We start from the raw sequence: 21,934 nt of genomic DNA, 5'->3' as shown, positions 1-21,934 counted from the left end.
ATTTTTTGTTTGATGGTGTTTACAGATTGTGGGAGCCCCTATGGGCTCCAAGTTCTCCCCACCATGGCTAACTTGTTTGCGGCCTGGTGGGAGGAACATACCGTTTTCTCATATTCTAACCCTCTTTTGCATTGTGTGGTGTGATATGTAAGATATATAGATGACCTGATTCTGGTGCGGAACAGAAACGCACATGTGATTGAGGCACCCGGGACGTCGGATCACGTTCCAAAAAAACATTTCCAGCTTGTTTGCATTCATTAATAACAACTGTAACCTGTAATCATGGTTGGAGATCCCATTTTTGGATCCCCATATGAGGGGTGATGTGCGCTAGCACAGGGTTAACATCCCCCTATACCACAAGCCCAATGCTGGTAGTACTATCCTGCTTGGGAGTAGCTGTCACCCACCTCACACTATACAGGCTATACCAGTGGGGAGTCAGAGCTAAGAGAGAATGATCTGATGGAAGGGGCTCTAGTGAGGCTGAAAGATATATGCCTAAGGTTATAATTGGGGGGGAGGGGATAATGCAAAAACTGTGGGGAGAGCCAAGGAAAGGGTTAACTCCATGGGTGGAAAGACCTTGATAAACAAACACAACATTAGCAAATCTAATGAGAAGAGGCTAACCTATGCAACAGCCTACAGGAAGGCTGCGTTCACACAGGGCGGATTTGCCACGGAAATTCCATCTGGAGTATCATCGTGGCAAATCTGCCTGCGACCGCTGAATCCGGGTTTAGCCAGCCATGTGGACGGCGAATCCGTCGGGGCAATACCGGCACAGATTCCCAGCCGCCTAAGTGCTGTGGGTTTCAAAGCTGCGCTTTCTCAGTGGAAATCTCGCAGGTTTTCGGTGTGACAAAACCGCGACATTTCCGCCAGGAATATTTCCCGTGTGACCCCAGCCTGCGGAATATAACAGCATCAGGAAACTCTGGCAATTTGTTGCACATCCTGAAACAAGACGGGGAGCTGAAAATTATTTTAGAGAAAGGTACATATTGTGCCCAAAAAGAGGAGGAGTCTAAGGAACAAACTGTCACCAAGTACCTTCTGGAGCGCCCCCCGCAGGGAACACTGGTCGCCAGACAAAGGGTATTGTAAATGTGGTAAAAATAAATGTAACACACGCCAATAGATAATGCAATCCTATGCAGATAGCTGCGATTTGACCGCATGAAACCCCACGGGGTAAACCAATCGCGGGATGTCCTATTTCTGTGCGACGCATGGCTGACGCGCCGCTTCTGCTCTGCCCATGTGCTGGCTGGGCAATAGCTGGCACATAGCAGAGTAGGGAAGACGTCGGGAGGAGGTGAACCACGGTGGTCACTGCAGGGGCACGGCTCGCATAACAGCGGGATCCGACCCGACCGTCTGCATGAGGCCAAAAGGAAGGATTTCTGCCCCTCTGACAGGAGGAAACAATGTGATCCATGTAGTTTCATGAACTGCGGCCCCACAAATGTGATATATAACACACACTGTACACAATGCAGCTTGTCATCTGTAGGGGGCGCATCAAGGAGACTCCACACCAGGATGATGGAACGTGGGAGAAACATCTCCAGAAGCACCGGAGGGAGTGCTGGTGCAGCCGACCATTTATACATCATCAGGGGGCAACATGAGGGGCTTCTCCAGCTTTGGGATGGAGATAGTAAAAGGCAGTAAGAGATGCAAAGTGAGGAAGGAGATGATTGTAAAGAGGGAGGTATTCTGGATTCGGGAGCTTCACACCAGAACCCCAAAGGGCCGAAATGATAAATCAGCCCTGTTATGTATATATTGATATATGGTGACACTAATTACTATCTACGTTATTGAGGGGGATTCTTCTGCTAGTACAATGCCGACCAATCTTTTTTTTTTGTGCTTTCCATGAAGAAACAATAATGCATGTTTATAGCACTTAGGCACTTCAGTTTTTTTATTTTTTTTTATTTTTTGACTGCGCAGTGATGCCTAATAGTGTCATGTTGGACACCACCATAATGTCAGGCAGGTCTAGCAGCACATGTCACCTGCAGAGATAATCCCATAATATAACACCAATGCATTCTATATTATTGCAGCAGGTGTTGGCTCCCCCCTTCTTTTTCTATTGCTGGTTTATTGCCGACATATCTGGTACCGTATGTACTCGAGTATAAGCCAAATTTTCAGCACAAAAAATGTGCTGAAAAATAATAATAATAATCTTTATTTGTATAGCGCCAACTTATTCCGCAGCGCTTAGCCCCTATCGGCTTACACTCGAGTGAGGTGTTTAAAAAAACACCCAAAAAACGCAATACTCACTTCTCAGCCGGCGTCGCTCTCCCTGAAGTGATGCTCTTCCCGGCGGTGCGGCAAGCGACTTCATTCTTCTCCCCGCTGTCATCTCCCTGGCTTGTTCGATTCCCCTGCCATCAGCGCTGTGATTGGATCGAGCGCCGGCCAATCACAGCCGACGCTCGATAAACCAATCACAGCCATTCAGTGGCATCACAGCCAATCACAGCCGGAGCTCGATCCAGTCACAGCGCTGGCTCCTTCTTCTGCCGCACAGCCATGGAGTAGTGGGAGGTCTTTTCCTCCTTCTGCTGCCGGAAGTCGCCATCCCCCGTTGAGCGCTGCTGCCAGTCCTCCTCTCCTCCCCGCCGGACAGTCTGCCAGGCCCGAGAAGATAATGGTGAGTGGCTCTGCATCCCCGAAGCTCCTACTGCGCCCGAAGGAGGGAAGATTCATCCTGCTGCATGTAAGTAGTCTGTCCATATGGGGGGAATATGGCTGTATATATGTCTGTATACTATGTATGTGTGTATTAATGTCTGTTTATATGTGTGTATATATGTCTGTATACTACACTGTACCGTCTGTGTATATATGGTATGTATATGTATAGTGTGTGTGTAATATATATATACTAGCTGATATACCCGGCTTCGCCCGAGTTAATTTGGTACTGGTGTTTATCTGGTGTTCACACGGAAAATCTTATGAAGTCGTGGTTACTTTAGAGATACTGAGGAAAAACATATGTTCACCATTTTGCATAGTTCTCTGCGTTACCCAGGAAACACCACGTGGAGGCAACCATGTGACGTTTCCTTCATAAAAAATGACATCAGGAAGTGAGAGAATTAGATTACGTACATAAAATTTGGACACTAATTCTTTTGCGCTTAGAATTGAATAATCGAGTTGGGACCCATTAACTTTTCATACTTAGGACACAATCAATGCTTGTGCCAAATTTCATATTTCTATGACATTGGGAAGTGAGACATTTAGATTATGTACGTAAAATTTGGATACTAATTCTTTTGCGCATAGAACTGAATAATGGAGTTGGGACCCATTAGCTTTTCCTATTTATGACATAATCAATGCTCGTGCCAAATTTCCCGTTTCTATGACACCGGAAAGTGAGAAAATTACATTCCGCACGTAAAATTTGGACGCTAATTCTTTTGCGCATAGAATTGAATAATGGAGTTGGGACCCATTGGCTTTTCCTATTTATGACATAATCAATGCTCGTGCCAAATTTCACGTTTCTATGACACCGGAAAGTGAGAAAATTACATTCCGCACGTAAAATTTCGACGCCAATTCTTTTGCGCATAGAATTGAATAATCGAGTTGGGACCCATTAGCTTTTCCTATTTCTGACATAATCAATGCTCGTGCCAAATTTCCTGTTTCTATGACACCGGAAAGTGAGAAAAATACATTCCGTACGTAAAATTTCGACGCCAATTCTTTTGCGCTAGAATTGAATAATGGAGTTGGGACCTATGAACTTTTCCTATTTATGACATAATCAATGCTCGTGCCAGATTTCACGTTTCTATGATACCGGAAAGTGAGAAAATTACATTCCGCACGTAAAAGTTGGACGCTAATTCTTTTGCGAATAAAATTGAATATTCGAGTTGGGACCCATTAGCGTTTCCTATTTATGACATAATCAATGCTCGTGCCAAATTTCCCGTTTCTATGACACCGGAAAGTGAGAAAATTACATTCCGCACGTAAAATTTGGACGCTAATTCTTTTGCGCATAGAATTGAATAATGGAGTTGGGACCCATTGGCTTTTCCTATTTATGACATAATCAATGCTCGTGCCAAATTTCCCGTTTCTATGGCACCGGAAAGTGAAAAAATTACATTCCGCACGTAAAATTTCGACGCCAATTCTTTTGCGCTAGAATTGAATAATCGAGTTGGGACCCATTAGCTTTTCCTATTTTTGACATAATCAATGCTTGTGCCAAATTTCACATTTCTATGACACCGGAAAGTGAAGAAATTACAATCCGCACGTAAAATTTGGACGCTAATTCTTTTGCGCATAGAATTGAATAATCGAGTTGGGACCCATTAGCTTTTCCTATTTTTGACATAATCAATGCTCGTGCCAAATTTCCCGTTTCTATGACACCGGAAAGTGAAAAAATAACATTCCGCACGTAAAATTTTGACGCCAATTCTTTTGCGCTAGAATTGAATAATCGAGTTGGGACCTATGAACCTTTCCTATTTATGACATAATCAATGCTTGTGCCAAATTTCACTTTTCTATGACACCGGAAAGTGAGAAAATTAGATTCCGTACGTAAAATTTGGACGCTAATTCTTTTGCGCATAGAATTGAATAATCGAGTTGGGACCCATTAGCTTTTCCTATTTATGACATAATCAATGCTCGTGCCAAATTTCGAGTTTCTATGACACCGGGAAGTGCGAGAATTAGATTCCGTGCGTAAAATTTGCACGCTAATTCTTTTGCGCATAGAATTGAATAATCGAGTTGGGACCCATTAGCTTTTCCTATTTATGACATAATCAATGCTCGTGCCAAGTTTTAAGTTTCTATGACATTGGGAAGTGACAGATTTAGATTATGTACGTAAAATTTCGACGCCAATTCTTTTGCGCTAGAATTGAATAATCGAGTTGGGACCCAATTACTTTTCCTATTTTGGAGATAATCTATGCTTGTGCCAAATTTCATGTTTCTACGACATCGGGAAGTTGGAGAACTTTTGGCGAGTCAGTCAGTCAGTCAGTGAGGGCTTTCGTCTTTATATATATAGATATATATATCTATATATATAATACACACACACACAGTATATACTCAAGTATAGCTAGGCTTATAAGTCGAGTCAATAAGTTTTATCAGTTTTTTGTGGTAAAACTTGTTGACTCGGCTTATACTCGGATCAGCTTATACTCGAGTATATACGGTAATTATGTTTTATATGTTTTTCATGTAGAAAAAAAAAACACATGTCTGCAGCATGTATACACTTTATTGTCTGATTGCACAGTAGTGCCCATCAGGGTTATGTTCAGCAGTATAATAATGCCAGGCAGGTCTATGCGTACATGTCACCTGCAGGGAAGTTACAGGGATAACCCCATATTCCAACAGCAATATAGTTTATATTATTTTTGCAAGGGTTTTCTTTTCCTCTCTTTTTCTATTGCTGACAAATCTTATTATCAAATGTGATTTGATAATAACTGATCCCCTCCATACTCCCCAAAAATACACTGCAGATAAGTGATATAATAACTGATCCCCTCCATACTACCCAGAACACACTGCAAATAAGTGATATAATAACTGATCCCCCTCCATACTACCCAGAATACACTGCAGATAAGTGATATAATAACTGATCCCCCTCTATACTCCCGAGAACACACTGCAAATAAGTGATATAATAACTGATCCCCCTCCATACTACCCAGAATACACTGCAGATAAGTGATATAATAACTGATCCCCCTCCATACTACCCAGAATACACTGCAGATAAGTGATATAATAACTGATCCTCCTCCATACTACCCAGAATACACCGCAGATAAGTGATATAATAACTGATCCCCCTCCATACTCCCCAGAATACACTGCAGATAAGTGATATAATTACTGATTCCCTCCATACTCCCCAGAATACATCGCAGATAAGTGATATAATAACTGATCCCCTCCATACTACCCAGAATACACTGCACATAAGTGATATAATAACTGATCCTCCTCCATACTACCCAGAATACACCGCAGATAAGTGATATAATAACTGATCCCCCTCCATACTCCACAGAATACACTGCAGATAAGTGATATAATAACTGATCCTCCTCCATACTACCCAGAATACACTGCAGATAAGTGATATAATAACTGATCCCCTCCATACTCACCAGAATACACTGCAGATATGTGATAGAATAACTGATCCCCTGCATACTACCCAAAATACACTGCAGATAAGTGATATAATAACTGATCCCCTCCATACTCACCAGAATACACCGCAGATAAGTGATATAATAACTGATCCTCCTCCATACTCACCAGAATACACCGCAGATAAGTGATATAATAACTGATCCCCTCCATACTACCCAGAATACACTGCAGATAAGTGATATAATAATTGACCCCCTCCGTACTCACCAGAATACACTGCAGATAAGTGATATAATAACTGATCCCCTCCATACTCACCAGAATACACTGCAGATAAGTGAAGGAGAAGCACAATGAGGGGGAACATCTTCATCATCCTGATACATTGTAGCTCCGAGTGACGAGAACATAAAGAACTTCTCCTACAAACAACTGGAGCCGTCAGTCAGTGACTCCGCAGACTGGAGGCGGAGCTCAGCTCTGATTGGACGGAAGGTACCCTCTCCACCAATAGTAAAATAAATCTGCGGCTGGTCATCAGTTGCCGGGCAGAGTGAGGCCGGAGAGGTTAGACGGCGGAGAAAGTGAAAGTAAGATGTTGGGATTTTCCTGAAATAATGGAGATTTGTAGAGAAGTGTGAGGAGCTGATAATGAGGAGTAAGCCGGGCAGGGAGGTCTGCTGGGTCTGTGGGGTGTGAGGAGCTGATAATGAGGAGTAAGCCGGGCAGGGAGGTCTGCTGGGTCTGTGGGGGCCGCTGTGATCACCATGGTGATGTGTAATAATAACGCCTCTGTCCACCATTGTGTCGCTCTCCTCATCAGCTTCTCATTGCTCTGTGTAGGACAGAATGGCGCGGCGAGCTCCGCGGTTCCATCCGGCGACAACAAGCGATATCTGACCGATGATAAAGGGGAATGATGATGAATGTGACGTATCTGTGAGGACAGAAGCCTGACAGCGGTGTGACCAGAGCCGGACGGACACCGCCGTCACCACGGAGATATATTCATCGCTGGAGACGCCATTTACTGTATAATCACCGCTGACATCCATGTAATGTCCTGTACAGAGAGCAGCGGCCGTAGGATGAGATGTCAGCGCACCGCAGTACCCAAGTACTGCAGCTAACTGCTGCTATAGAGACGGACATTATAGCAGAGCGTGTAAGAACTGCAGAATGGCGCCCTCCTCAGGGAGCGTCCATACAGGGCGGGATATACAGAATATCCCAGAAATCTGCAGCAGCGGGAAAACATCACAAACGGCTTTGGTGAGACAAAACCCACAGCAGACCGACCCGTATAGACGGACCCCCAGCAGACCCGACCCGTATAGACGGACCCCCAGCAGACCCGACCCGTGTAGACGGACCCCCAGCAGACCGACCCGTATAGACGGACCCCCAGCAGACCCGACCCGTATAGACGGACCCCCAGCAGACCCGACCCGTATAGACGGACCCCCAGCAGACCCGACCGTATAGACGGACCCCCAGCAGACCCGACCCGTATAGACGGACCCCCAGCAGACCCGACCCGTATAGACGGACCCCCAGCAGACCCGACCCGTATAGACGGACCCCCAGCAGACCCGACCCGTATAGACGGACCCCCAGCAGACCCGACCCGTATAGATGGACCTCCAGCAGACCCGACCCGTATAGACGGACCCCCAGGCCGGTCTCACACCACAGGATTTGAATTGCGGATTCCACAATCGCCGTCCGCACGGAGGATCCGCAGTAAGACGCAGGCATTGAAATTCTTGTATTTTCGAATTTTTCCTTCACACTCGCGGGTCCGAATCGCGTATTCCGCAATCGTAAGAAAAATCGCAGCATGCTCTGTTTCAACACAGTTTCTGCAGACGGCCTCCATTGATGTCACTAGATGCGCCCCGCAGCCGATACACAATAAACATTACGTATGAACAGCGTAATCGTTTGTAACGCCGTATGAGAATATATAGAATAGGAGAGAATCTCCCCTGAGGGATGTGCTACTACTTTCTGGTGTCGTTTCCATGTCTGCAATCTTTTTCTGTGTGGATGATGCGCTGTTCATACGTTTATATCCATGTGGAAAACCGGACGCATCCGCCATCTTCTGCAATCATTCACAATTACTTTTCACGATGGATCGCTGGTCTTCCGCAGCAGATATCTGCACGCGGAATCCGACCCATCAGAGTGAGCCCGGCCTGAGGCTGCATTCCCACGAACGTATATCGGCTCGGTTTTCACGCCGAACCGATATACGTCGTCCTCATCTGCAGGGGGGGGGGGGGAGGATGGAAGAGCCAGAAGCAGGAACTGAGCTCCCGCCCCCTCTCTACCCCTCTGCACTATTTGCAATGAGGAGAGGCGGGACAGGGGCAGGGCTAATTCTCGGACCTTAGCCCTGCCCCCGTCCCGCCTCCTCCCATTGCAAATAGTGCAGAGGGGCGGAGAGGAGGCAGAAAGGGGGCCGGAAGTTCAGTTCCTGCTCCTGGCTCTTCCATCCTCCCCCTCCCTGCAGAGAGAGACAACGTATATCGGCTCGGCGTGAAAACCGAGCAGATATACGTTCGTCTGAATGCAACCTGAGGGTGTATTTACACGGCTGATTACACAAGTTTTACGCGCTGCGAGACGCTCATTAACAGCCCCCATTATTTACAATGTGTCTCCTTACAGGGTTGATGTTTCTCTTGCAGACTGAACAATCCCATCCCCCCCCCTCTTGTCTTGTGAGTCTCATATGATAATAATAGGTGTGACTGTGCCGTCTACCGCATATGGCGCAGCACAGAGACGGGGTGTCCGTGTGCCGTGTGATGCGAGTCGCGTACAAGAATCCCGGACACAACTCGCTATCGGCGGTGTAAATACGGCCCTGGTGATGCTGACAGAAGTGAGGGTTTAGCTGATGGGAACCAACTGCCAGAATATATGTGGATCCGAGCTGAGCTGAGCGAGCGCCACTACTCCTCGCTGTCAGAATATATGTGGATCCGAGCTGAGCTGAGCGAGCGCCACTACTCCTCGCTGCCAGAATATATGTGGATCCAAGCTGAGCTGAGCAAGCGCCACTACTCCTCGCTGCCAGAATATATGTGGATCCGAGCTGAGCTGAGCGAGCGCCACTACTCCTCGCTGCCAGAATATATGTGGATCCGAGCTGAGCTGAGCGAGCGCCACTACTCCTCGCTGTCAGGAGTTAAAGAGCCTCCAGTGATTTTTTTTTTAATACACTCGTATATATATATTATATATGTGTGTGTGTATATATATGTATACACACACACATATATATACACGTCGCCTGGTGTTACCTTGGTTAGTTATTTCCTTCTTTCCAAAACTCCCGACCTCTCCTTCCCCCGATGGTCATGTGATCTCAGTTCTGACCGCTCAGATCTACTTGGGGTTATGGATTCACTTTCTAGTCAGATTCTCAGTCTGTGTGATGCTGTTACATGGATCTACCACAGGAGGCACTGCTACACAGGACACTACTGTTAGAGTTACTGGTAATGATCACACAGCTATAATAGTCAGCATCACCAATAGCAACGGTTACATTCTGGGTGTGACAGAAGGTTTAGTGCCGACCATGAGAAACACATCCAGATATACTGCTGCTCACCCAAAATGAGTATATCAGTAGATATCAGCCTTTATTAGGTGTGCAAAATGCAAAAAAACCCCAAAAAACAGGGAAACAAAGATTAAAAACAATTAAAATCTCCCCTCCCCCCAAGGGTCATCAAGTATAATAATAGCCGACTTGCTGAATTACCCATAAGGCCGCTGTCACACAGCAGGATTCTGGTCAGGATTTTAAATCCGTATTTATGAGCCAAAAACCAGGAGGGGAACCTACAGAGAAAACGTATGATGGAAGGATCCGCACCTCCTGTGTATTCTGCAGGGCGGATTGGGAACTTAAAGCGGCCCTGGAAAAACTCTAAAAGTGTCCCCATTCAGAACATGGAAAATATTAGGTTGGGCACAAAGTAGGTGCTAAATGAGTGCGTTTTATCGGATAACTCTGCCCATAGCCGTCTGTACTCCACCCAGTGATATACGGGCAGCACCAAATATGAGCTATTCTACGCCATATGTATAAATACTATTCTGAAACCTGCGGCTGAGTGAGGCAGCGCTCAAGTGGGGTCCGAAGACGTGGGGCGCGGCCTGTGGGAACCGCGGCTGTACGTAGGGTTCATGCTGTCCTAGACAGGTTTAGTGCTCATGCCCCCTATTGGTGAGTCTGGTAAAGCTTCTACCTATACACTGCAGATAGCTGTCAGTCCAACAATTATTATATCGACAGCTAACCCCCCTCCTAAACAACCCCATACACATAGACTCTCAGCCATCAGTGTAGGGAGATTCTATTGGGGAGAAGGGCACAGCAACAGAATCACAGTTTACTAAATAGATAGAATCCTAGAATAGAGCTTACTACATAGATACAATAACAGAACTGAGCTTAGAACACAGATACAATTCCAGAACCAAGCTTACTACATAGATACAGTACCAGAACAAAGCTTAGAACACAGATACAATACCAGAACCAAGCTTACTTCATAGATATAGTACCAGAAAGGGGTTTACTACATAGATATGATACTAGAAATAATCTTATATTTGTCAGTGTCAGAAACATATATTCACCACTGTAAAAAAAATAAATGAATGAATCCATCAGTAGCGGCATATAGCGGTGTACAGTTACATCCCCGATTTCAGTAGTTCCCTAACTTTTTCAGCCACAGAGCCCTTTATGAAGCAAAACTTTCTCATGGAGCCCCATGGAGGGTGTGGTCAGGGGAGGGGTTAGGGGTGTGGCTTATCATGACATACGTTTTACCTCCGTTGTCATAAAAAGGACAGGACCGTTTAAAAAATGACGACAACAACAGGGAGGAACGCTGGGGCGCTGGATGGGTTATGGATATACATTATATTTAAAATTAACATATTGCGGAATTAAATCTCACACCCCATGTTAATATCTGTACGGGTTTTGTGCAGATTTTTTCCACAGTGTGTGGATGAAACTTTCAAAATCTCATCCACTTTGCTGCTACGGCTACTGTAAATTCTGCAGCAAATCCACCCCTTGTAGTAATAGTGACCCCCTATATTGGTGGCCCCAGTAATAATAGTGTCCCCTGCTGCTGCTCCAGCAGTAATGGCGTCCCCCAAAATGGCCCCAGTAGTAATAATAAGCCCCTTAGTAATATTAACCCCACAGTAGCTACAGTAATATTAAGCCCTCCAGTAATATGAATCCCAATGTAATAATAACAACCCCCTCAGTAATATTAACCCCACAATAGCCACAGTAATATTAACCCCACAGCAGCAATAATAACCCCCAACCAATTTACTTACCTCCTCCTCTGCTCTGCGCTGATCCCTGGTGCACACTGACAGCAGTGTGCGAGTCCGGAACAATTCCTCCCCGAGTCCCCACCTGCGGAACTGAGGAGGAGAGGACTCAGGGGAGGAGGATCCCGGGTGCACACTGAGATCAGAGTATGCACCAGGGTCGGCGTCGCAGTATGATTACCTGTGGGGGGTGCGGCTGCAGTACCCCAGCCGGTAATCACTACAGTGGTGAGTGGCCGGTGACTGCTCACCACAGAGACCCTCAGTCGGAGCCCCTGACTGTTGCTTGCAGAGCCCAGTTCGGGAACAGCTGCCCTATTCTGTAGTATTCCTGCAATCTCACGTAGTTTAGCCCGGTGTCACACGATGTGTACTAGTTGTTGAATATCAGTTGAGCGCCGCACCAGCATTCTGCAACTAAGTACTGAACAAGCGGCCTCGTTCATCAGAACCGACTATTCACAAAACTGTCTTTGTTGAAAAGCAGAGCATGCTATTTCTTTTCCCCCATAAAATACTGAAATGTGAACGAAACCACTGAAATATGTACGTGTGAATCTAGCTTTAGTGGAAAAAACATTGGGCCTCATTTATCAGAATTGTGTAAAAGAAAAACTGTGTTTGCCCCCAGCAACCAATCACAGCGCAGCTTTCATATCACCAGAGCGGTTTCAGAAAGGAAAACTGCGCTCAGATTGGTTGCTATGGGTAAAGTTTTTCCTTTACACAGTTCTGATGAATGAGGCCCGATGTTTTTCCTCTAAGGCTAGATTCCCACGTACGTATTTCAATGCTTTCATTCACATTCCCGTATTTTACGCACGCATTTCAGTCACGCAAAATAAAAAAAATAGCATGCTCTACTTTTCAACAAATTTCCCCATATATGTCATGGGCGGTGCATAAATGAACACGCGCTATGTGCGGAAAACGTACAGTAAAATACGCCAATATGTGTGCAAAAAAGTCTTGCTCAGTGCATAAAAGGTTGTGCTGAGGCGCGTGCAAATGTGCATACGCTCGTGTGTACCCTGTTTCCCCGAAAATAAGACGCGTCTTATAATAATTTTTGCTCCCAAATATGCGCTATGTCTTATTTTCAGGGGGTGTCTTATTTTTCAATGAAGAAGAATTCACATTTATTGTTTAACAAAAAAGATGAACATTTATTACCGTATATACTGCACAGTACCGTAGTTGTCACCACAAACCAATATAGCTAGACAAACTGTGAAAACAAAGCAAAAATTACTCAATGACAGTCATGTCATCATTTTCTGGCACATCATCATAAACATCTGAACCCGGAATCTCCTGCTGAATTTCTTGACACTCCATTTTTTGTAAAATCTTCGGGCCAAAGCAGGAAGGTTTTTGCCCCAAGAATCTTCCACGATTCCTTTCTTGTACTCAACGGAATAGCTCTTTCTTTTTGCGCTCATGTTTAGGGGTAAAAATATACGGTAGCAACATTGTTTATTTCTTGTACTTTAGACTCTTCAGCAAAAAAGCAGACACCCCCTATTGAATCAAAATGACACACTGTTTACCTGGCTCCCACACACTGTCTGGAGACTGTAATGCTCACCCCCTAAGGCTGGAAATACACTCTGTGAGAACCCAGCCTTAAGAATCACACATATGGTTGCCTGACTCACACACAGAGCCATAAAAAAAAATAAGGGCTGTAATTTAGTAACGTACCTTACTGCAGACAGAAGCTCCCGTACCACTTGTAAGCAGGGATGGTATTGCAGCTTCCGGCCACCAGAGGGAGCTCATCACAGCAGACGTGTGCAGCAGCAACAGGATGACACGGTACTATGGAGTTTTCCAGCCAGCAAGGGGAGCTTACAACAACAGCACAATCGTACAGCACTGCAGGAGGTAGGAGACAACGGGGATGGCAGCAGGGGACAGGCCTCTTGACTTGCCTGCACACTTTAGTATGCCTTATTATCGGGATGTGTCTTATATTAGCGATTTCTGCAAATTTCTTAATGTGTCTTATTTTCGGGGGTGCCTTATTTTCGGGGAAACACGGTAGTAGCCCTAAGTGCTTCTTCACGCAAGTGTAAGCGCAGAAACGCTCACGAAAGGATGACTTTTTGTACTGTAAACACTGCGCTATCACGCACGTATCAGCGCTTTTTACTGTACTTTCTGCGCTGCCAGGGACCGCTCACATTGGCGCGGGACTCACTCACGCTGTGATTAAAAAAGCTCTGCAGCCTAATTAGTCCCCGGTGTTTGGAATAGCCCACAAAATCGCACAGTGTTTTGCGCGGGTGTCGGGTGCGTACCCCTATAGACTCCTATGGGGCCTTTGGTGCACACAACGATAGAGCGCGTCGCTATTCTCTGCGTAAGCAGATTTTGCGTGCACAAATACATTCGTGTGAAGAAGCCCTTAGGGTAATTTCACACGAACGAGCGTGATATGAGGCCATGAATCCCGCACCCATATCGCGCTCCCCGCCACGTGAAAAAACAGCCTTGAATCACTTCAGGGAAGAAGACATTCTCTGGATCACACAGTTTCTCCGAGAGAACGCAGCAAAATAGAACATGGCGCCATTTGTTGTCCGCATCTCATCACTCTGCCATGCAGGAAAACATCGCTCACATGTATGACCGCTTTCATATTTGTGTGTGATCTGTGCGTCTCGCAACAAATGTGATTCTGCCGCCCGTGTGAAGGCGCTATATTTGTTGCAGATATTTCACCGCAGATTTCATTCCTTTCAGTATAATCCGTAAAATCTAAAAACAAAATCACCTGCGGATCTCACTGCCGAATGTTTGTACATAAATGTCGCGGATTCTTTACACTTTGTGGAACTCGTCTTACAGGTATAGAGAGTATGGCGCAAATATCTGAATGTCTTCACACACAATGATCTGCTTCTACATACACAGCGGCACACAACAGCGCCTCCTAAGGGCTTAAACACGCGGGCCTGTTACACATCCATGAAAATCACGGCCAAATAACGGGTCGAAATAAGATCATTGATTTCAATGATTTTGTTTCATCTATCGGTATTCTGGCGCGTTATTAGTCCCCGCGAGACAAGATAGGACTTGCCCTGTAAGGCTTGAGGGACAGTTAGGAGGGAAAGCCTCATGGTATCTGGGAGCTTTATGTACATGATGGATGGATGATATGTCACCCTCTATGGAGCCTAATGGGATCTGGGAGCTTTATGTACATGATGGATGGATGATATGTCACCTTCTATGGAGCCTAATGGGATCTGGGAGCTTTATGTACATGATGGATGGATGATATGTCACCTTCTATGGAGCCTAATGGGATCTGGGAGCTTTATGTACATGATGGATGGATGATATGTCACCTTCTATGGAGCCTAATGGGATCTGGGAGCTTTATGTACATGATGGATGGATGATATGTCACCTTCTATGGAGAAGGTTTTCTGGTTAACCATGATATGTTACAAAGGTCATTACTGGGTCAGATGAGATGGCAAAGAGTGAGTTCTGCCCAGTGATGGACTGGTTGGCAGCAGCTAATGATTGGCTGAAGAGAAATGGCGGGAAATGCCTGTGGTTGTCAGGCAGAATCTGGTGGCCTGACAGTGGCTGGTGATTGGTCCAGAGGAACAAGCTGGGAGGAGCAACAGTGAGATATGGAGGTGCAGAGATGTGGGCCATCATCAGCTGGAAAGGAAGCAGCAAGCAGCATCCAGGTGACAGCTCCCTGTTCCTGTCAGCTCCCCTCACAATTCCTGTTAGCTCCCCTCACCATTCCTGTCAGCTCCCCTCACCATTCCTGTCAGCTCCCCTCACCATTCCTGTCAGCTCCCCTCACCATTCCTGTCACAGCTTCAGATCCTCTGTGAAGATGGAGGACCTTCTGCAGCGGCTAATCGTCGGCGAGGATTAAGTGGATAGTGAGGAATAGCTGAGGAGATGTCTGGAATCCCCTGTGCTGCAGCTTAGGACTTGTCAGCAGCACCGGCCAGGAGGAGCTGCAGAGGACATTGTGTGAACACTTGTATCTAAGGAGGACTTGTCAGTAGAAAACCACCAAAGCAGCGAACGCAGAGGCTGCCTTTACCTTCATCCGATTGTGACTGAAACCTGGCAGCGGGAACAGTGCCCAGCAGATGCCAACACCAGCAGGAACAGTGCCCAGCAGATGCCAACACCAGCAGGAACAGTGCCCAGCAGATGCCAACACCAGCAGGAATAGTGCCACCAGATGACAACACCAAGTCCTGTGCTGCTGTGCATGCAGGGTACGGGTGAAGCTCTACAAGATGGCGTCGGCCCCTCTGCCAAGTCCTGTGCTGCTGCATTTGCAGGGTGCAGGTGAAGCTCTACAAGTTGGTGAGACCCCCGGTAACCAGGTGGTCCCCCTGGTTACTGGCACCTGTGTATAGAAGGATTTAGCTTGTGTAGCAGTTGGGAGTGATTTCACATGGCGTTTTTTTGTGTTCGTTTTTGGCGGGCCTGAGCCAGGAGCGGGTCCATTATGGGGAAGACATGTGAATCTTTCCATTGTACTTTCTGCTCCTGACTTTGGCTTACAAGGTGCTAAGCATGGGGGCCGTCGTGTGAGCGCCCCCTAAGGTAGATTGGTCAGTTTAAATGTCTTAGTGTTAACCCTTACTAGGCTGTAAAGAAAGGGCGAGTCAGGGTGATGAGGGGGAAGGTATGTCTGCTTAACAGTTGTGTTTTATTAATGGTATCATGTCTGAGCTGAGGTAACTGGCCACTGTATACAGACTGTCGGCTGTGAGGTAACCACTGTATGCAGACTGTCGGCTGTGAGGTAACCACTGTATGCAGACAGTCAGCTGTGAGGTAACCACTGTATGCAGACAGTCAGCTGTGAGGTAACCACTGTATGCAGACAGTCAGCTGTGAGGTAACCACTGTATGCAGACTGTCGGCTGTGAGGTAACCACTGTATGCAGACAGTCAGCTGTGAGGTAACCACTGTATGCAGACTGTCGGCTGTGAGGTAACCACTGTATGCAGGCAGTCAGCTGTGAGGTAACCACTGTATGCAGACTGTCAGCTGTGAGGTAACCACTGTATGCAGGCAGTCAGCTGTGAGGTAACCACTGTATGTAGGCAGTCAGCTGTGAGGTAACCACTGTATGCAGACTGTCAGCTGTGAGGTAACCACTGTATGCAGGCAGTCAGCTGTGAGGTAACCACTGTATGCAGGCAGTCGGCTGTGAGGTAACCACTGTATGCAGACTGTCAGCTGTGAGGTAACCACTGTATGCAGGCAGTCAGCTGTGAGGTAACCACTGTATGCAGGCAGTCAGCTGTGAGGTAACCACTGTATGCAGGCAGTCGGCTGTGAGGTAACCACTGTATGTAGGCAGTCAGCTGTGAGGTAACCGCTGTATGCAGACTGTCAGCTGTGAGGTAACCACTGTATGCAGGCAGTCAGCTGTGAGGTAACCACTGTATGCAGGCAGTCGGCTGTGAGGTAACCACTGTATGCAGACTGTCAGCTGTGGGGTAACCACTGTATGCAGACTGTCAGCTGTGAGGTAACCACTGTATGCAGACTGTCAGCTGTGAGGTAACCACTGTATGCAGGCAGTCAGCTGTGAGGTAACCACTGTATGCAGGCAGTCGGCTGTGAGGTAACCACTGTATGCAGGCAGTCAGCTGTGAGGTAACCACTGTATGCAGGCAGTCAGCTGTGAGGTAACCGCTGTATGCAGACTGTCAGCTGTGAGGTAACCACTGTATGCAGGCTGTCAGCTGCGAGATAACCACTGTATGCAGACAGTCAGCTGTGAGGTAACCACTGTATGCAGGCAGTCAGCTGTGAGGTAACCGCTGTATGCAGACTGTCAGCTGTGAGGTAACCACTGTATGCAGGCAGTCAGCTGTGAGGTAACCACTGTATGCAGACAGTCAGCTGTGAGGTAACCACTGTATGCAGGCAGTCAGCTGTGAGGTAACCACTGTATGCAGGCTGTGGTTGAGGCGGCTGCTGCTGTTAATCGAATTTGGTTTATAATTACTTGTTATGTTATAACTGTTACTTTCATATAAAGAATCAGAATCTAATGATGACCGGAGGATCGGAGATGGTTAATGATGGTTACCAGGATGTTGGTGTTGCCTCGGTGTAACTAGTTAGGTGGTTGTTAGACATCCTTGGGGCACCTCACTACCTGGATGTGTTGTTACATTTATGGAATCGAGGTAATGGAGCGGTTATTGTTTTGGGTTATTTTAGTCAGAAATCAGTACAAATTCCTTGCATCCAGGAAATAGAGAGTTTCCTGCAATAGGGCAAGACTCCAGTGAGGCTCTCATATTGGAAGTAGGCCCGGCTCATTATCGAAGGCCCCTGGTACGGCTTATATGTGCATGAGTTAAAGGGACTCAGCTGTGAAGGGGTTAATAAGTTAATTTCAGTTATTTATGATCCTGAGGTAGTTAAATTGCTAAGTACATAGCTGAGGGCAGAGTTGCTGGTCATTTTTTTTTTCCAATTTGAGATTGTCCCCTTTAAGGCTGGGTTCACACAGGGCGGATTTGCCGTGGTTTTGCCGCACGGAATTTCGCCGCAACAAATCCGCCCGCGGCTGCTAATCTCAGGATTAGCAAGCCATGTGGACGAGATTTCTGAGAAATCTCGTCCACACGGGGCGGCCAATCCACTGCGGTAAGTCCGGCTGGAAGACGCGGTTTCAGGATATGCAGCATATCCATTCTTTTTTCATTCCGCTGCGGCCGCGCTCTCCTCTATGGGAGCGCCGGCCGCAGCGGAAGAGCGAGCGGCCGGGCCGCAGTTCTCCCAGCGGAAATCTCGTGTTTTTTGCTGCGGCCAAACTGCGAGATTTCCGACGGGAATCCGCCCCGTGTGAACCCAGGCTTAGGGTGCGTTCACACGAGCGCATATACGGCGCGTTTTTGCGCCCAATCATATGTACATGACCATCTGAGGCGTTGGTTTCCAATGTATTCGTTCACACGGGCGATTTTACGGCGCGTAAAAACGGCAACCGCAGAAAACAGAACATACGCGGCCGAAATACTTGCCAACGTATATATTCGATGTCCAAAAAGATCGTTTGAAAAGTAGGAACAAATAGTGTTCCTAAGGGTGCAATCACACGAACGTATATCGGCTCGGTTTTCACGCCGAGCCGATATACGCTGTCCTCATGTGCAGGGGGGTGAGGATGGAAGAGCCAGAAGCAGGAACTGAGGCTCCCGCCCCCTCTCTGCCTCCTCTCCGCCCCTCTGCACTACTTTCAATGAGAGGAGGCGGGGCGGGGCTAAGGTCCGAGAATTAGCCCCGCCCCGCCTCTCCCCATTGAAAATAGTGCAGAGAGGTGGAGAGGAGGCAGAGAGGGGGCGGGAGCTCAGTTCCTGCTCCTGGGCTCTTCCAGACTCCCCCCCTGCACATGAGGACAGCGTATATCGGCTCGGCGTGAAAACCGAGCCGATATACGTTCGTGTGAATGCACCCTAAGGGTGATGCCACAGAAGGAGTCTATCTCCTCTCAGTGATTTATAATCTATCTTACCTCAAGCAGTCTTCTCTGAATGCTGAGGCGCTCCTGAGCTTCTGGCAGTAAGATATGCATCATGTGACTACATTGGCTTTGATATGGCATTTCCGATGGGATCTAAGGCATCCTATTATTATTTAGGACTATCCTCATTGTTAGAGTAGGTGGGAGGAAGGAATGTCCTGATGTAATACACAACTTAAAGGAGATGTCCCGCGCCGAAACGGGTTTTTTTTTTTTTAAACCCCCCCCCCCCCGTTCGGCGCGAGACAACCCCGATGCAGGGGTTAAAAAAACCACCCGCACAGCGCTTACCTGAATCCCGGCGGTCCGGCGTCTTCATACTCACCTGCTGAAGATGGCCGCCGGGATCCTCTGTCTTCATGGACCGCAGGGCTTCTGTGCGGTCCATTGCCGATTCCAGCCTCCTGATTGGCTGGAATCGGCACGTGACGGGGCGGAGCTACACGGAGCTACACGGAGCCCCATAGAGAAGAGGAGAAGACCCGGACTGCGCAAGCGCGGCTAATTTGGCCATCGGAGGGCGAAAATTAGTCGGCACCATGGAGACGAGGACGCCAGCAACGGAGCAGGTAAGTATAAAACTTTTTATAACTTCTGTATGGCTCATAATTAATGCACAATGTACATTACAAAGTGCATTAATATGGCCATACAGAAGTGTATAGACCCACTTGCTGCCTCGGGACATCTCCTTTAATGATTTTTGTTTATGGGGCATCAGGGCAATGAGGGGGGCACAAGTTTTAGAGGGCATGTGGTCAGGATAGAGGATTTTAGGGTGCCGCTGGCGAGCGGAATAGATGGTATGGCCATGTACTCGTTTGGAGTTTTTAGGTATTCAGTTGATGGCATTGTGATGGTTTTTCTAATTGCCAATGTCAGGGCTGTATAGTAATGGGTTTAATTAGTCAGACATTACGTATGAAGGACGATTACATGGAGGGAGTTGCAGCCATTAGCAGGTCGGTCCTGTTTGGCTTCACAGGTGATTATTATTGGTTGCAGGTATTCCCGCAGGTTGTGTGTGGTGATGTGCGGCTGGAAGGCCCATACATCGCACGCGCAGATGTCAAGGGAGCCAAAGCATGATTGGTACGGTAATAGATGTATGAGGTGGAGTGGATTAATGGCTGAACTGATGTATAGAGAATCACATGGGCCCTGTCCAGATGTTGTAATTTTACACTTAGGGGTTAATGACATAGAAGAGAACACATTGATATGTCATGGGACATTGAAGGGAGAAGTGGAACATTATTGGTCCCATATACGCTCCCTCTGTGAAGTTGCCGGGCTCTCGCGATATAATCGCAGAGAGCCCTGCCTGTCGCCATGGCAACAGGACGCCAGACACTGGCGTCCTGTGTTGCCAGAGCCTATGAACGCTGTATAAGCGATAAGGCATGGCAGGGCAGTAGCCCTGCCATACCTTATCACAGTGATCAGAAGTGCTGTGCTGCAAGTCCCTCAGAGGGACTCAAATAGTGTAAAAAAATGTAAATCCCCCCCCCCCCTTTTTGTGCTTTTTCTAATATTCGCATAAAAAAAGGTAAAGAAAAACTAAAAAGGCACATATTTGGTATTGACACGTCCATAACGACGTGTACAAAAAGTTGAACATACTTTTTATTTTGTACGGCAAAAAGCATTTTAAAAAACGCTAAAAAACAGAGGCAAAATGCTAATTTTTTGCATTTCGCCTCCCAAAAAATGCAATAAAAGTTATCAAAAAAGCCGTATATTCTCCAAAATGGTACCAATAAAAACTACAGCTCGTCTCGCAAAAAATAAGCCCTCATAGAGCTCCGTGCATAGAAAAATAAAAAAGTTACAGGACTTTGAATGCAGCGATATAGGAGAAAAAAAAAAAGATTTCCAAAAAGGGTTTTTATTGCAAAAAAGTGGAAAAACCTAAAAAAAATAAGAATTTTGTGAATCGGTACTATGTAGTGTTGGTGTCCGCTTATTGCGTTTTCATCTTTTTGGGTATATTCCTCCTTGGTCTTTTTGCAGCCGTTTAATCTGGTTGTGATTAGAGATGAGCGAGTATACTCGCTAAAGGCAATTGCTCGGAGTATACTCGCTCGTCTCTAGTTGTGATGTTTTATGCCATTACCATTTTTCTATAACTGTTGTACATTATGGATCCTACTTGCAGGATCCATCCCCTGATTGTGACCGATTCACTTGTTTGATAGTTATTTTCTACCTGTGATTGGCACTCTTTAATATAGGCCGCCTGCAGACGAGCGGGTCGGATCCAGCAGCGAGAAATCTCGCCGCGCGATCCGACCCCAGAGCCTGCAGGGGCGAGCGCGTACTCACCCGCGCCTGGCGGCCCCGGCTCTTTGATGTGCCGGCTGCCGCGCAGCCGGCGCATGCGCAGACCGGAGCCGGCGGCCAGGTGAGTGCGTGCTCCGCACAAAATTAGAACATGCCGCGGTTTGTTTGCCGCGCGAGATTTCGCGCGGCCAAACCGCGGCCGTCTGCGTAGGAGTGCGTATTGTAATGCACTCCTATGCAGACTTTCAGCGGCGGAAATCCCGCGGGAAATCCCGCGGCGGGATTTCCGCTCGTCTGCAGGCGGCCATACTGATGTTATATATTGTTGATTATACCTCCTTTATATTAGTGGGCTATATATATCGCTGGCTTGTGCACCAACCTGGCCATAGCATCGGGGACATCGATATTTATGGACACTTGTGCTATACTTTGGTATTTGCCCCTGAGCACTGGACTTTGGTGCTCTGTTTGAGCGGACGTGGATTGATGGATGGGTTGGGGCATGC

At 46.9% G+C, this 21,934-nt stretch overlaps 1 protein-coding gene across 4 annotated transcripts in view; it reads right to left on the bottom strand.

Annotated features, from left to right (window-relative positions):
- LOC136620517 (class I histocompatibility antigen, F10 alpha chain-like) overlaps positions 1–21,934 on the bottom strand; it is a 106,967-nt gene that overhangs the window by 42,140 nt on the left and 42,893 nt on the right. For 2 of the 4 annotated variants that reach the window (XM_066595345.1, XM_066595346.1), the window contains exon 1: positions 6,478–6,601. The exons of 1 other annotated variant lie outside the window; for it this stretch is intronic. In XM_066595345.1, the coding sequence (XP_066451442.1) occupies positions 6,478–6,586 (109 nt within the window). In that variant the 5' untranslated portion in view covers positions 6,587–6,601. Of the gene's footprint in view, positions 1–6,477; positions 6,679–21,934 lie in introns of those variants that run through there. One more of the 4 variants, XM_066595347.1, reaches the window with a different exon arrangement.

The sequence above is a fragment of the Eleutherodactylus coqui genome, chromosome 3 (assembly GCF_035609145.1).
Source record: "Eleutherodactylus coqui strain aEleCoq1 chromosome 3, aEleCoq1.hap1, whole genome shotgun sequence".
Lineage (NCBI taxonomy): Eukaryota > Metazoa > Chordata > Amphibia > Anura > Eleutherodactylidae > Eleutherodactylus > Eleutherodactylus coqui.
The sequence above is the reverse complement of the archived record's forward strand: the minus strand, read 5'-3'. Positions and strand labels throughout refer to the sequence as shown.